This window comes from Panthera pardus, unplaced genomic scaffold (assembly GCF_024362965.1).
Source record: "Panthera pardus isolate Hobbes unplaced genomic scaffold, ASM2436296v1 HiC_scaffold_17, whole genome shotgun sequence".
In the NCBI taxonomy this organism is placed as follows: Eukaryota; Metazoa; Chordata; class Mammalia; order Carnivora; family Felidae; genus Panthera; species Panthera pardus.
In genome coordinates, this window is record NW_026526732.1 from 135307570 (window position 1) to 135323509 (window position 15940).

General features: G+C 40.6%; 1 protein-coding gene across 2 annotated transcripts in view; it reads left to right on the forward strand.

Annotated features, from left to right (window-relative positions):
* The first annotated feature begins 669 nt into the window (after positions 1–669).
* The window catches only part of ADGRF1 (adhesion G protein-coupled receptor F1), a 41581-nt gene continuing 26310 nt past the window's right edge, over positions 670–15940 (forward strand). The window contains exons 1-4 of one of the 2 annotated variants that reach the window (XM_019457354.2): positions 670–1347; positions 12371–12446; positions 14378–14542; positions 15860–15917. In XM_019457354.2, coding sequence (XP_019312899.2) covers positions 14474–14542; positions 15860–15917 — 127 coding nt within the window. In that variant the 5' untranslated portion in view covers positions 670–1347; positions 12371–12446; positions 14378–14473. Of the gene's footprint in view, positions 12447–14377; positions 14543–15859; positions 15918–15940 lie in introns of both variants that reach the window. The other variant, XM_019457356.2, reaches the window with a different exon arrangement.

A 15940-nucleotide genomic window follows, 5' to 3' on the forward strand; every position in this document is an offset into this window, starting at 1 on the left:
TGCTCTGAAGACCATTTTCTCCTTCTGAAGAAGATGAATGTTTTCTCTTCTAAGAATAATGTACCTGATTGACTTCCCCTTTTCTTGAATGCTAGGAAGCTCTTCTCCTAAAGTTAAGCTTCAAATTTATAAAATAGTGTAGATACCTCATAGGTTTCTATTTGCATTCTTTTTCTTCATTGACACTCTACTTTATAGCTTCCCTTTCTATCATTTGTGTAGTGTACATAGAACTTTTATAGTTCACGTTTTCTTATTTCTAGTCCAATATAATGTTTTTAAATGCATTGACAGGGTGAGCCACCTCAAGTCATTTGCAGAATATAAGGGTGTTAGGGGCACCTGGGTGGCTCAGTCAGTTAAACATCTGACACGTGATTTCAGCTCAGGTTATGATCTCGCAGTTTGTGAGTTCGAGCCCCACCTCAGACTCTGTGCTGAGAGTGCTGAACCTGCTAGGGATTTTCTCTCTCTCCCTCTCTCTCTGCCCCTCCCCTGCTTGTGCTGTCTTTCTCTCAAAAATTAATAAAGAAACACTTAAAAAAAATATATGTGTGTGTGTGTGTGTACGTGTGTATGGTAATTTTCAAATCGGATGGGTCCTTAGAAAGCAAAGAAGCATTTATTAAAAAGTTAAAATGATTCCATTCTAGGTTTTCTAAGGCCAAAGAGCATTCCACCCTCAGCATGTACGCTGTTGTTCTCTTTTGCCAGCCCCCATTCCATATTATCCCACGGGTAAGTCTGAGGTTCCTTTGTCTGGGAAAGAAGTCAGAAAAGGAAAAATAATATTGACCCCTATCTTCACTCCACTGGAATTGCCCACCTCCCCCGCCATTGGAATTATACATGAAGGGCCGCATTCCTTCTGCTTTATGGGGTATGACCCGCGGGTGTCCTGAGGCTGGACATGAAAGCTCGACAGAGTGGCATTTGATAGCAAACTGATCTAGGACAGAAGTGTTCCGCGTTCCCCTAGAGCATTTTTTTCCCCCCACTTTCCTTTTGTGGTTTCAGAAATCTGTCTGCTGCAAGAATCGTTAGGTCTTGGGCTCAGATCTCCTTCCTCTTACCAGGCCTGGTATTGACTCCAAGTGGGAGGGAGAGGCAGCATAAAAGTATTTCTCTTTTCCTTCTTGAAGGGGGTGTGTCCTGGGCTTGTCTGCCTACAAGGGCAGCAACATGCACCAGGAGTCGCTTATGAATCAGTGGACCTGCATGAATGCCAGTGAGCTGCTGGTCAGGTATTAGCGATGTCTTTCCAAACAGCATTAAGAAGTGATTGAGCCACAGGTACACTGGAGGAGGGGCTCCCTAAGGCTGTGATGTGAAGAGAGGAATCACCAGGTAAGCCCAATAGCTGAGATTTGATTCCTTAGACTGTGTATTGCTATCACCCAGTACTGCCTGTTGAGTTGAGATCCCTTTCCCCCGGGGAAAACTCTGATTTCAACATCCCATTTCCCAAAGAAGGCTAAATAAAGGAACAGAGGATGGAAAAAGCAACAAGCAGAGACGAGCAGAGAGTTCATCCTCTTGGTGACTATATAAATTGAGGGGATTTGCTGATTCGCAGACTCCAGGTTTGCTGACTCAAAGCACACACGTCTCCCTATCGATTATAACACAGAATAAGGGGTACCCTCTTCTTCGGGTGTGCCTGGGAGGTAGATTGGCTGGAATAAAGAAGGTGCCACCAAGGAAACTTACAAATATCAGTCTCACGACTTCCACTGGTTAGTAATATATTAGCTTTAGCAATCTCTTAAAATACAAATATGCTCGAGAAGATTAAATTTATTTTCACTTTAGAATGAATTCATATAAGCTTTGCATGAACCAGTATAAATCTGGAAAGTACTTTGCAATTTAGCTCCTTCCCTGAACTGAGAAAAAATCCAAACATTGACCCTTACAGTCATTTCCCTGCTCCTTCCCACTAATATATATAAAGCGATAACTCTCTATTTTCTGACTGATGGGCCTTGAAAATTGGTAATTTTTCTTTTCCTTTTCCTTTTTTTGAAATGAAAAATTCATTTATGTGAGCCTGATATCCTAGATATGGGAAGTCACTGGAGAAAGTACAGCAAGAAGATCAAGGTGGAAGAGATATAGATAAACGATACCTGTGGCTTTTCCGTGCCGACACCTGTTAAACTAATCTTGATAATAACACACATTGTTGCGAAATTACAGATAGGAAAAATAATAAAAATAGATAAGCATATATTCTATAATTTATTAGAATATTTGCACAGCCTTTTGTTTATTTTTTTCTTTTTCTGTAACAGACCACTGCTACTTATACAACCATAATCAAAATTAAGAGCAATCTTACAAAATGGCTACACTTAGTAATACTAGCAAGGGTTATAACCTTGAGCACATTGTTTAAGCTTTTCGTGCTCTGATTACTAAATTTGCTGAATGGTGGCAATAAGCATTAGGACTTAAAATCAGAGCACGTGCATGTTGAGATTTACCAGGTTGACTTGCAAACACTTCTGTTTTGTACACAGCCACAAACTGATGGGGACTGTTGTTGACATGCCTCACCGGTGTACACGCCCTGCCCCTCTAAAATGGCAGTCAATTTCTATAATTTTTTTAAAGTTTATTTTTATTTATTTATATTTGAGAGAAAGAGAGCTTGAGCAGGGTAAGGGCAGAGAGAAAGAGAGAGAGGGACAGAGAGAATCTCAAGCAGGCTCCATGCTGTCAGCCCAGAGCCCAATGCGGAAGTGGACCTCATGTACCCCGTGGGGCTCAATCTCACAAACTGAACCTCACTTGATGTGAGGTGAACCAGAGTCTGCACTTAACCGGTTGAGCCACCCAGGCACCCCTATTTATTTTTTTAAAGTAGGGGTAGGGTTCCCATTACACAGTTTGTCTCGCTGTGCTGAGGGTAAGGGGAACACCAGATTTTTGCATCCACATGCCCTCTGATGTCATTCATTCATTCCACAATTAAAGGAATGTAAATATTCTCCTAAAAAAATAAACGAACACATTCATTTAAACTAGGGTCTATAAGTGACCAATTTAGCACTTTGGTTGGGAGCAACAGTAAACCGGAAGCAGCCAGAGGGTACTGAGTATCCAAGGACATTACCAGCGGGAGGGGTGTGCCATAAAGGGTGAAGAACTCAGACAGTGGAGAAGTGGAATCCTGGGTACAATGTCACTGAATTCTCAGTTTTGCTTAACGCCCGCTTAGGAAACCGTAGTCCAGCCAATCTAAACATGTATTTACCACTTCAACAATATTCTGCCTTGTTTTCTTCCTCAAGCTCTTTGGCAGGAAAAACCCATAGCTACAGAAAAGGGGAACCTGTTCCCAAACACATCGGGGAGTTCTAGTTGTGTTTGAGCAGGGAAGTGCTCACAGGATGTCAGGGTCTCTACAGTTCAAGGATAGATAGACACCTGTTCTTAATAGTTATGAAAAACACCTAGAAACTTGGAGGGATAGTGGAAAAGGTCTATAGTATCATGGCCTGAAACATAGTCTGTCACATGCACGGCTGATTCTAGCTTTGCTGAATGGTACACAAAACCCGTGGGGAAGGGAGGCCCTCTTACCACCCCTCTCCCCTCAAAGCCAAAGATAATCTCAGGGGGTCCTGTTCAATGGCAGGTGGAAACCTGGGCTCTGAGATGTTGAGAATGAAATTCCGTAAGAATCAGTGTGACAGTGCCTGGAACTTCATAAGGTTGGAGTAAATTCCCTGCGAGTAGGCAGTTGAATAAATAACAAGTAAAGAGGAGAATAGCAGTGAGGTATGTAGCCCTCAAATTGTGAAACTGTAGTGAAATCTCGTTGATGAGGGTTCTCAGGCCCCCATGGTGTCTCTGGGTCCTCATTGTAAATGTCAGTTTTTAATCTCTGAGGCCCACACACCTTGGAAACTCTAGTTTTTTTGTTTTGTTTTAAATAAAGTCTTTTAAAATTAAGACGTTAAATAAAGTCTAAGATAATTTCCTTATTTGCTTTTTTATACTAAGATTAAATAAAAAAAAAAAACCCTGATCATATAAGTTCCTTTATTGTTTAGGGATAAGCACCCATTTACTGTAAATTTGTGGTATTAGGATAACTGGTCACAATGGAACAGGTTCACACCTGCGAAGTTTTGGGTAAAGAGACCTTGTCTTAAGGAGATTATATTTTCTATGAAAACCTTGCACACTTGTGTTTGTAGTTTAGCCTAATTTTGTTTGAAGACTTTTGTATACTTAATCTCTTAGCGAATCTGGCTAATAGTTTCCCATAAGAAACTTAACGATATAATTCTTAGGCATATAACACTCTACTGTATCGTTGATCAAGATACCAATTAAACAAGTAAATGGCAAAAAAACAAAACAAAACAAAAAAAACGACACAGTGGTACAATTCACAGATACATAAATCAGAATTTCACTATGTGACAAGGTGGCTTTTAAAACTGTCAAAGAGGGGCGCCTGGGTGGCTCAGTCGGTTAAGCGGCCGACTTCAGCTCAGGTCATGATCTCGCAGTCCGTGAGTTCGAGCCCCGCGTCGGGCTCTGTGCTGACAGCTCAGAGCCTGGAGCCTGTTTCCGATTCTGTGTCTCCCTCTCTCTGACTCTCCCCCGTTCATGCTCTGTCTCTCTCTGTCTCAAAAATAAATAAATGTTAAAAAAAAAAAAAAAGAAAAAAAAGAAAACTGTCAAAGAATTATCAAGGTGTCTTGAAAAAGAATGGTTCAGTTAAGAAACATAGTTGGGATAACTGGTTGTTCATTTGGGGGGGGAAATGAAAGTAAACACCTATTTCATACCAAAACCTAAAGTAAGTCCAGAAGGATTAAAAGTTTAAATGTATTTTAAAATGAAAGTTTAGAAGGAAACATAGAATATTTTTATAATCATTTTATAAAACATTTTTTTTGAGGCTGACTCCTAGTTTAAAATACAAAATGGGAAAGATCGACAGATGTGATTTCATGAACATTTTGAGCTCTTGTGCAGAACATAAAAAGTTAAAAGACCAAAGACAAATGGACACAGATTTATAACAGAAGTGAAAAAAAGCCAATATCCATGTTACATAAAAGCTCCAAAGAAGCAGTTCTTAAGAAAAAGTAAACATTTCAATAGAAAAACTTAGAACAATGACTTAAAAAGTCAAGCCAGGAAAAAAAAAAAATACAAATGGCTAATAAACATCTGAAAAACAATGCTTATTCTTAGTGATAATCAAAGACATGGAAATTAAAGCAATTAGAAAAAAATTTTGCTTATCGATTTGGCAAACACTAAAAAAGATGCTGGGGACAGGGTGATGAAACTGGCATTTCCACACCTCACTGGGGTGTGGACAGGGGTACAAACGAGGAGGGCACGTTGGCCATGCGGATCAGAAGTCAAAGTGCATAGAGGCAGGACTTCACTCTAACCTGGAAAAATCCCGATTTGCTTGGAATTAAGGATACGCAAGAAGTTTCACAGAAGGAACATTTGAGGGCAGATGGTAAGAGTCCAAATAACGAATTTGCCACCATAATGCGTCTTTATCTGAACATAGAGTGGAGCCTGGAAGGTTTTGGAATATCAACTGCCATAATATTTGCAAGGTAGGGGGAATGCCAGGAAACTGGTTCTATTTCTAGAAGAATCACTTGGGGAATATGATTGAAAAACTTGCTTTTACTCATTGGGAAATTATGATGAAAATACTGTTACTAGGCATAGGGAAACAAAGAATGATTGTTTTTTGGTGTATTTGATATAATTAAGATTTATCACTCTGTGGCTCTAAGCATTGAATGGAAGTTGGATATTTGTGTTATTTAAAAAGATACCCAGGAAGAGCTTGTTACGTCTTTAATCTGAACTTTCAATAAGAAGTTGCCACAAAGCCTGTTCTCTGGTTCTTTCCAGTAGGCCTGATAAAGTGTGTTTTCATCCGTTGACACTGAAGACACTCATATTTGTTAGAAGGATTGCTTTGAAATGTGTACTCTTCTTTTTCTTGAACAAAGAAACCTTATTCGTAAGGAAGTCAGATGGAGATCAAATTAACAATCAGGATTTTCTTAAAATCATCTCCCAAGCAACAAAATGCATTGGCTCAAAGTCCAAGAGGAAGGTTAGATTGTTTTGGGGAGAGAAATTTAGAGAAATAGTTGATAAATTCTTTTTAAAGAATAAAAATCTCTTTAAAGAATAAACATAAAGACATAAAGACATAAAAACATAAAGATAAGTCTTTATGTAGGATTCAGGCCTGCCCTTTTCATTTTCTGCAAGTGTGAAATGGAAATAATTCCCACTTTATTTACAAGATTGCCAAGATAACTAGATCAATCCATATGAAAGTATTCTGTAAACTAGAAAGAATTATTCTTATTTCTTCTTCTTATGTAACCATCACCTCCCTCAAGTGCTATGCAAATACTTTTTCAAAGGAACAATATGAGAGGAAGTTCAAATTCCTCTCATGGGTTTTACCCATGGAGTCATGTGACGAAGAGTGGAGATAAACCCCATCTGGGGATTCCAGGAAGGCTGGGTCCCCATTGCTGAGCTGAAGGCTTGGCTGGAAGAAACAGCTTGGCACCTTCTCTGGAATGCCATTGATCATCCTTTAAGGGCTTGGTGGTAATGTTGACTCTACCGAACCATGAGTGACAGGAGAAAAGCTTCAGTTACAAGGCGTTGGAATAGAGCCAACCCCTGAGGCTGGCAGTCAGGCTCTTACAAAGGGATTGAGTTGGACTTGTCTGTAGGAAATGAACTGTATTAGAACATCCATATTGGGTGATGAGCTCAGAACAACAGTTCATCCTGTAACTAAGACACAAAGCACAGATGGAATGACTTAAAAAAGCCCAGAATCTTTGTTCGTGGGGAACACACAGCCGTGCTAGGCTGATAGCACCAGCATTAGGAGTAATCCCCTGCAACTGAAGTTCCCATGAGTGGCAAAGGACACACAGACTTGTAAAACATATGTTAATTTTTGGAACAAAAAGGATCAGTGGAGGAGGTAGGGTCACAAGCTGGACTCTGAAGGGAGATCCCTTCAATGCAACGTTGGAGAGTTTAAATAGGAAACAGAGACCCCAGCAACCCAGAAGTTCTTCTCAAAAGTGGGTCTGGATCGCTGCTTTTGGAGTTTCTCTTAATGGGTAGAGTTAGGGTGTATGAACAGCCCGCCTGACTGTGCTGTGAACCTCCAGTGCTTGGCACGGTGCCTGGGAAATTGGAAGCTCTCAAATTAGAGTTTAGCAGATTGGTAAAGTGTCCTGGGGAAGGAATGACTGAGCTAAGTCATTCATTCCTTTGATCTCTTCCAGGCTTAAAGTTTTAAGATTCTTAAAAATCACACCTCTATTCTCAACCCAAGGGCATCATTCTTAGTAGGTTTTCAGCCCATTTCCAAAGATGTTCCAGAATTAGAATAACCAGTTTGAGGAGAAAACAGGTATAAAGCCCAGTAAATTTTTTTTTTTAATCTTTCCCAGGTTCTATTTGATGACTGACACACACTAAGGAAAAGAACAATAAATAAATAATATGCAAATAGAACTTGGGAAATGGGCATATAACAATAGAATCTGAATGTGAATGGATTGGAACTCACCTTATTCTATTGGTTATTTTATAGAGGAGGAAACTGAGTCCAGCAAGGTTTTGTTCTGTTTTGTTTTTTAACTTTCACAAGTTCTGACAGATAAGAGACAAACCTGGGGTTGGATTCTAATTAATCTAGGTCTTTTCCACTATGTTTATACAACAGAAGCATGCTAAGAAACCTGCTAAAATGTGAAATACGGGCTTAAAATTTACCGCGCACACATATTTATGCAGATACTGACTGAGATTTTAAATAACTTTAAATTAGAAAAAAATTTTATTAATGTTTACTTATTTTTGAGAGAGAGATAGACAGAGTGCAAGCAGGGGAGGGGTAGAGAGAGGGGGAGACACAGAATCTGAAATAGGCTCCAGGCTCCGAGCTGTCAGCACAGAGCCCGCCACGGGGCTCGAACTCATAAGCCGTGAGATCATGACCTGAGTCGAAGTCAAATGACTAAGCCACCCAGGCCCCCCAAGATTTTAAATAACTTTAAATTGTAGTTCTTCCAGGAGTTTTTCTAGCTCATAAGGTTCACCAGACCTCCCAGCATTTTTCCAGATGTGAATGGGTTGCCTTCTCTGTCCCCACCTATCTTTTCACCTTTTCTACTATATCTGCCTACTTAAAGGAGCGCAAAGAAACTTTTCTCAAAGGCAAAAGGCCCAAGGATTCCTACACAAAGACAGATCCAATGAAAATGTTACCAAAGAGTTATAAAATAAGACATGAAATAAAACCAAGGTTGTATAGGTCCTCTGCCTGTAAAACAAGCACTTCTATTTGAGTCATGATTTCTTTCAGATCCTAGCTGGAGATCTGCTCTTTGCATCAGCGTGTGTGTGTGTGTGTGTGTGTGTGTGTGTGTGTGTTGTATACACGTGCCCATGTGAGCCCAAGACAGAGAGGAGGGAGACAACTCTACTAGGATTTCTTCTATTTATGGAGGAAGAAACAATCCCATAAATATTGGTGCCAAGAAAGCAGCCCAACGGGTCAACTGTGCCTAAGATTAGAATGTTGCTAAAAATTCTGGGAAGTGTAGGTGTGAGCAGTTCCAACTAAGGACCGCTGTTGATAAGGTGACAGCTGTTGACATAAATAAATAATATTTGGAGCCCATAAATACATAACTGGAAGAATGGAGAGACAATGGACAGCCTTCTCCACAGGCGTAATAGCAAATCTTAATGATTGTTCTCTGCAAACTGAAGGACAGGGATTATCAGGAATGAATTCACTTAAATGAATTCAAGGAAGTGACGAGAGTCTTGCCATGGCCAAGCCTTCCCTCTGCAGCCAGTGCCAACACAGCTGTGGCTCAGGCATCATTGGCCCCCAGCTGCCAAAAGCAAGTGATGTAAACACATATACTCTGATGACAACAACAGCTCCTTGTTTGTGGCTAAGGCACACGGATTTAGAGAATTTTTAATAATCAGGACCCTTTCAGTTTGGAAAGGAAGTCCTGAGAATACCACGAAGGTTGCCTCCAGTAAAGGCGATGTTAAGTGGGATTTAAGATTACCATACCCTACACACACACACACACACACACACACACACACACACACACACACAGAGTATTTCTTGACATCTACACTGTTGATGACTCTCCTTTGAGTCAGATAATTCAGTTACTATGAAACTGTATTACCTTGAGGCTGAAATCCATCCTTCTATTTACATAGCGGGGGCCACCGACCTGGGAGCATCTTTATTTGGTAAGTTAATTTGGTTCACAATCGAAGTCAAATTCTGACACAATTCAACAAGTAACTGTAAAAACTGGTGCTGAAATTGAAATATTAGTAATGTTCATTTTAACCACTAACATAATTGAGGCTTATCACCCGCCAGGTATGTTTTGGTTACTTTGTATGCCATAATGCATTCAACTCTCCTAAGAGCTTCTGAATTATATACCATTTCCTCCATGTTATAGGTTAGTAAACTGAGGTACGGGAAGCCTGAGAAAATGTCAGAGGGCATCTACTTGATAATATCAAAGCTGGTAACTGAACCCTGGACAATTCAACTACAGTGCTTGTTTTGATCCACGTGCCTTGAGGTACCATTTTCCCACCTGTGACTAGTTGGCAAATAGAAGATGCCCAGTTAAATTTGAATTTCAGAAAAACAACGAATAATTCTGGACAATGAATCGTGTCCCAAATGTTGTATGGCACATACTTAACCCTGAAACATTAGCCATTATTTACCTGAAATCCAGTCTTCCAACTCTATCTAAGGAGGAGGTGTTTACACCAAGGAAGCAAAGAAAACATTTTGATTAGTTTGAGCTTTGGTCCCAAACCCCAAATTAGAATTGAAATCACGGGGTTGGCCTTAGGGCAGAACTCCTTTTTCCTATCCCAGAACCAGTCTAGAATAATAACTCTCAAACCTGCCTGGAGGCCAGCATCTTTTGGTAACTTTAATAATGCACATGGCTGGGCCTAGCCTGTTTGAGATTTAGTGCACTTAGGGTGGGATGCAGACACTTGTATTTTCTAATGAGCTTCCCAGTGTTTTCTTTTCTCATCCTCTTCTTCTTTCCCCATCTTGTTTTATAGTCTAGCTATTCATGATTGGCCTACAGAGCGGTGACTGGGAATCACTGTTCTGAAATCCTGACTGTAAGTGACAGTTTACCATTTCTAGCAAGTCCGAGGAGCCAGCCTGGAATACACCCTCCACATGGGAGGAAGAGTGGATAAAGAGGCCAAAAGTATGAGAAAGAGTTTCCTTACGATGCCCAGGCTGTCATCTAGGCCTTATTGGGTTGGGTTTGCAGCCTCCAGTCTGGACAACATAGGTGAGAAAGAAGATTTTTCAGAGAGAGATTGAGAGGGAGAATTGAGAGAAAGAGCCATATGAGGGCAAGCCTCCCACTGGGACACAGACCCTGGCACAAGGACAGGATAGATCACACCTTACATGCACAGAGACTGTTTCCCTCTTTGAAATCTTCACCACTACAGACCGTGGTCCAAACAGTGCTCAGGAACTGACACTAAAATGTTTTCCCTGGAGGTGGAGAAAAAGTGAAAATGGGGTTGGAAAGAGCACAGGCTTCCTCTGCAATGTGGCTGCACTCCAAGAAGGTATTGGAACTATTGGGACTTGATCAAGATAAAAAGTTTCTGCATAGTGAAGGAAATAATCAACAAAACTAAAAGGTAACCTATGGTATTAGAGAAGATATTTGCAAGTGACGTATCTAATACAGGGTTAGTATCCAAAATCTGCAAAACAACTTAACAAACTCAACACTCAGGAAATGAATAATCCAATTAAAAAATGGACAGAAGACATGAATAGACATGTTTCCAAAGAAGACATTCATGTGGCCAACACATACATGAAAAGATGCTCAACATCACTCATCATTAGGGAAACACAAATAAAAATCACAATGAGATATCACCTCACATCTGTCAAAATGGCTAAATCAACAACACAAGAAACAACAGGTGTTGACGAGGATGTGGAGAAAAGGGAGCCCTCTTGAACTGTTGGTAAGAATGTAAACTGGTGCAGCCACTCTGGACAACAGTATGGAGATTCCTCAAAAAATTCAAACTAGAACTACTTCACTCTCCAAAAATTTTACTGCTAGGTATTTCCCTGAAGAATACAAAGGGATACATGCACCCTGATGTTTATAGCAGCATTATCTACAATAGCCAAGATATGGAAATAACCAACTGATGAATGGATAAAGATGTGGTGTGTGTGTGTGTGTGTGTGCATGTGTGTGTGTGTGTGCATGTGTGTGTGTGTGTGTGTGTGTAAAATTACTCAGCCATAAAAAAGAATGAAATCTTGCCATTTGTAATGACATGGGTAGAGTTGGAGAGTATTACACTAAATTGAAACATGTCAGTCAGAGAAAGACAAATAGCTTTCCACAAACATGGAATTTAAGAAACAAAACAAATGAGAAAAGGGAAAAAGACAGAGAGAGAGAGAGAGATAAACCAAGAGACTTTTAACTAAAGAGAACAAGCTGATGGTTAACCAGAGAGGAGGTAGGTGGGAGGATGGGTTAAATGGACAATGGAGACTAAGGAGGGCACTTGCTGTGATGAGCGCCAGGTGATGTATGAAGTGTGAAATCACTATTTTGTACACCTGAAACTAATATTACACTGTATGTTAACTAACTGGAATTTGAATAAAAACAACAGCAACCACACACACAAAAAAACAAATAGAAATGTCCAAGGGCACGTCTCAGAAATTATTAAGTTCCATTTCACAGAATTGTTCTGTTATTTAACTATTCTGTTATTTATACATACATACTCCTACATTTTATTATATGTGTGTCTATAAATGCACATGTTATAAAATATATTTCTTTTTATCAAGCCTGGTCAAAATGTTTGAAAAACACTGCCCTAAGCGTAAATATCCATCACTTTGAGAACGCACAGAGCAGGCCAGAGGGAATAGGACCCGAAGAAGATACATTTTGAGAAGCAAGAATCTATAAGAACAATCTGGAGCATAGGCTGCTGCTCAAAGAAAGTTAAAATCAGTAGATTTCGAAGGAGTTTTGGCAAGTGGGAAGGTAGCGACGGGAGAGGACCGAAATTCACCTAAGGGGAGAAGGTAAACACAAAAGTTGTATGTGGTTCATTGCTTATTTTTCTTACTTCCCTAGAAAGCCCTGGAAAGGATCGCTGCTGACACGTAGGCCACGCCTGTGGTAGTCTTTATCCTGTCCCTAATGCCTTTTTTCTCTTCTTGCAGACCAGAGGGCCAAGTGTGGGCACCTGTCAGGGATGTCAGGACTTGTGTGAGGGTTAAGGTACACCCAGGAAACCAGGTAAGAGCTGGAAGGCAGGGTCCAACTCTGCGTTTTCTGTGCTGCTGGTCAAGCACACTTATTCTAATGGTGGGTTATCGAGGCTAGCAATCCTATTTTTTCGTCGTTTCCTATGGCGATGTGAAAGAATGTTGCGAGCCCTTTGCACGCCTTCATTTCTGTCGATGCTGTCCATTACCACTTTTCAAACATTGTGGGAAAAACCCCACGTACAGTAAAATGTGCCATCTTAACCATTTTTAAGTGTGTGGTTTCAGTAGTGTTAATTAAGTATATTCACATTGTTATACATCAGATCTCTGGAACTTTCTCATGTGGCAAAACTGAAATAGCAAGTCCCCATTTCCCCCTCCCCCAAGCCCTTGGCAACTGCCATTCTACTTTCCATTTCTATGAGCTTGACTACTTTAGATACTTTATACAAGTGGAATCATACAGGATTTGCCTTTTTGCAGTCGGCTTCTTTTTCTTAATATGATGCTCTTGAGGTTTACCCATATTGTATCATGGGACAGGATTTCCTTTTATTTTAAGGCTGAATACTATTCTGTGCCTAATAAAACTTTTGGCAATGACAGAAATGTCCTGTGTCTACACTGCCTAACACTGGTAGCCGCCAGCTACATGTGGTTATCGAATGCCTGAAATGTGGCTGGCGTGACTGAGGTGTTGCATTTTTCATTTCATTTTATTGCAATTAAAATTAAAATTCAGACTGCCACATGTATCCAGTGGCTACTATATTGGACAGAACAATTCTAACTTACGGTGATTTTTTGTTGTTGAAACCAAATAACCCGGGTATAAATGATAAATTTTGTGACCCTGACCATGTGCTGAATTTTGTCTCAATTCTTCTGACATAACCATGAACTTGAGGATAATTTGTTGATAATTACGTCAACTATAAAGAAAGAAATTTGCTGCATCGCTTCATTATTAATTTTATGCTTAAACACTGATTTCATATTATTCCATATATATTCCAATATATATTCCCTATATATTAACGCTTCTAAGGATCATTGGTTATTTTAATGCTTGCTTTTACTGATAAAAGGGAAAGTGTGAAATATAAAAAGGCTGGATGTTGAATGCATTTAGTCACAAAATTAAGCAAGTCATAATTAAAAAAAAAAATTTTTTTTTTTAACATTTATTTATTTTTGAGACAGAGACAGAGCATGAACGGGGGAGGGTCAGAGAGAGGGAGACACAGAATCTGAAACAGGCTCCAGGCTCTGAGCTGTCAGCACAGAGCCCAACGCGGGGCTTGAACTCAAGGACCGCGAGATCATGACCTGAGCCGAAGTCGGCCGTTTAACCGACTGAGCCACCCAGGCGCCCCAGGCAAGTCATAATTTTAAAATAGCCTGTGTTGGGGCGCCTGGGTGGCTCAATCGGTTGAGCGTCCAACCTCGGCTCAGGTCATGATCTCACAGTTCGTGGGTTCGAGCCCCGCATCAGGCTCTGTGCTGACAGTTTGCTCAGAGCCTGAAGCCTGCTTCAGATTCTGTCTTCTACTCTCTCTGCCCCTCCCCCGTTCACGCTTTGTCTCACTCTGTTTCTCAAAAATAAATGTAAAAAAAAATTTTTTTTTAAATAAATAAAATAAAATAGCCTGTGTTTAGGCAAATTTGAGTGCTCTTGAGCAATTTTCTGGGAAGTTTGGAAAGACAGAGACTTAATACCTTCTACTACTGGAGCGAAAGTAATGGTATCTCAGGCTACACATGTGAAATGGAAAAATCATCAAACACTCAGGGCTTCTGATCTGCTCATTTAGGCCCACCCACTGTGTGCATTTTTAAATTTTGGCTTGAACGACTTGTTTTTTTGTTTTTGTTTTTGTTGTTGGTGGTGGTTTTTTGTTGTTTGGTTTTTTGGGTTTTTTTGTTTTTGTTTTTTTGTTTTTTTGTTTTTTGCATCAGCTTTGCAGCCTTGCATGGTACATCAATCGTCTGGCCACAGACCGTGACCCCGGTTGTTCATGTTGAGTCCACGGTAAGGAGGGAGAACAGCTGAAGATGAAATTCTGCATGCTCTGGCTCATCTCTTTCTTCACACTCACCGACGGCGGGGAAGGCTTCCTGGGGGTGAGTTGGCACATGCCCCATTTTTCCTCCTTATCGCCACTCTTCTCTCCCTCTGCACTTTGAGAACCTATCACTCCCTCAGCAACTGGAGCTATATAAGTTAGTAGACTTGGAATTAGAAGTCCTGGGTTCTTGTCTCAACATTACCAACATGAGCTGTGTAGCCTTGGACAAACAGTTTCATCTCCTGGAGCTTAGATGATCGAACTACAAAATAAGGAACTCAGACTGAACCATCTTGGAGATCTCCGCTAGCTCAGCACATTCCTTCCTATGGTTTCTTTGACCGAGAAAAGGCATACAGATTGGCATGGGCAATCCTTGGACTCTCTTCCCTCTCTACGCTCACTTTCTTGATGCTTTCATCTAGGATCATGGTTTTAATGTTCTCGGATGGCTCCCCAATTTACATCTACCTCTCAGCCTTTTCCCCTGAACTCTAACCCCATGTATCTACTACCTACTTGCTATTTCCAGTTGGGTGTCCAATAGGCCCCTTAAGTTAATGAGTCCAAAATTAAATTCTTGAGTTTTTCCTTGCCAAGCCTGCTTCTCCTTTCTCATTTCAGCAAGTGGTGCCATTGTCCCTCTAGATGCCTGGGAAGAAAATTTATTTTCGTGCTTGGCTCTCCTCAGAATCCATATCTAAACCATTGGCTCTTGTTTTGTTTTGCTTTATCTTTATAACACACCCAGAATTCAAACATTTCTCATTACCTCTATGGCTACCACCTCAATCCACACCTTCAGTATCTCTCACCTGTGTTATTGCACTAACTCTTGAGATGCTCTCATTGCTTTTGTGCTTGTCTGTTCCTAACATGGCTGCGGGATTGAACCTTCTAAAAGGTAAAGTAGAGCACTCTCACCTCTGTTCAGAACTCTCTGGTGGGTTCCTATCTCACTGAAGTAAAAGCTAAACCATTGCTATAGCCTATAAAGATCTACACAGCCTGTCTCCTTGGAGATACTCTCTGATCTCACTTCCTGCCCCTCTTCCCTTACCCATTCCACTGAGTTACTCTGGCCTCCTCATTCTGTCCTCCCATGCCAGGCATGTTCTCATCCCAAGGATATTGCATGTACTGTTCCCTCTGCCTGGAAAGTTCTTTTCCAGGGATTCTCAGTTCCTCACCTCCTTCAGGGTTGTGCTCAAAAGTTGCCTCAGTGAGGTCTTCTCTGGCCACCTCTCCACCATCCCTGGCTTGGGTTTTTAGATCCATAATTTCAATTGTTCTGGGAGTTCCAATAGCGCCTTATGAAGTACATCATTACAAGGCCATGTTGTAATTATTCTTTTGTTCCCCTCTTAAATAGAGAAATGAAGGCATGAAAACAAAAAGAGGACTCACTGTGAATAAGAAAAAGCATCCAGGTGAGACTCCTGTAGAGTGTGGT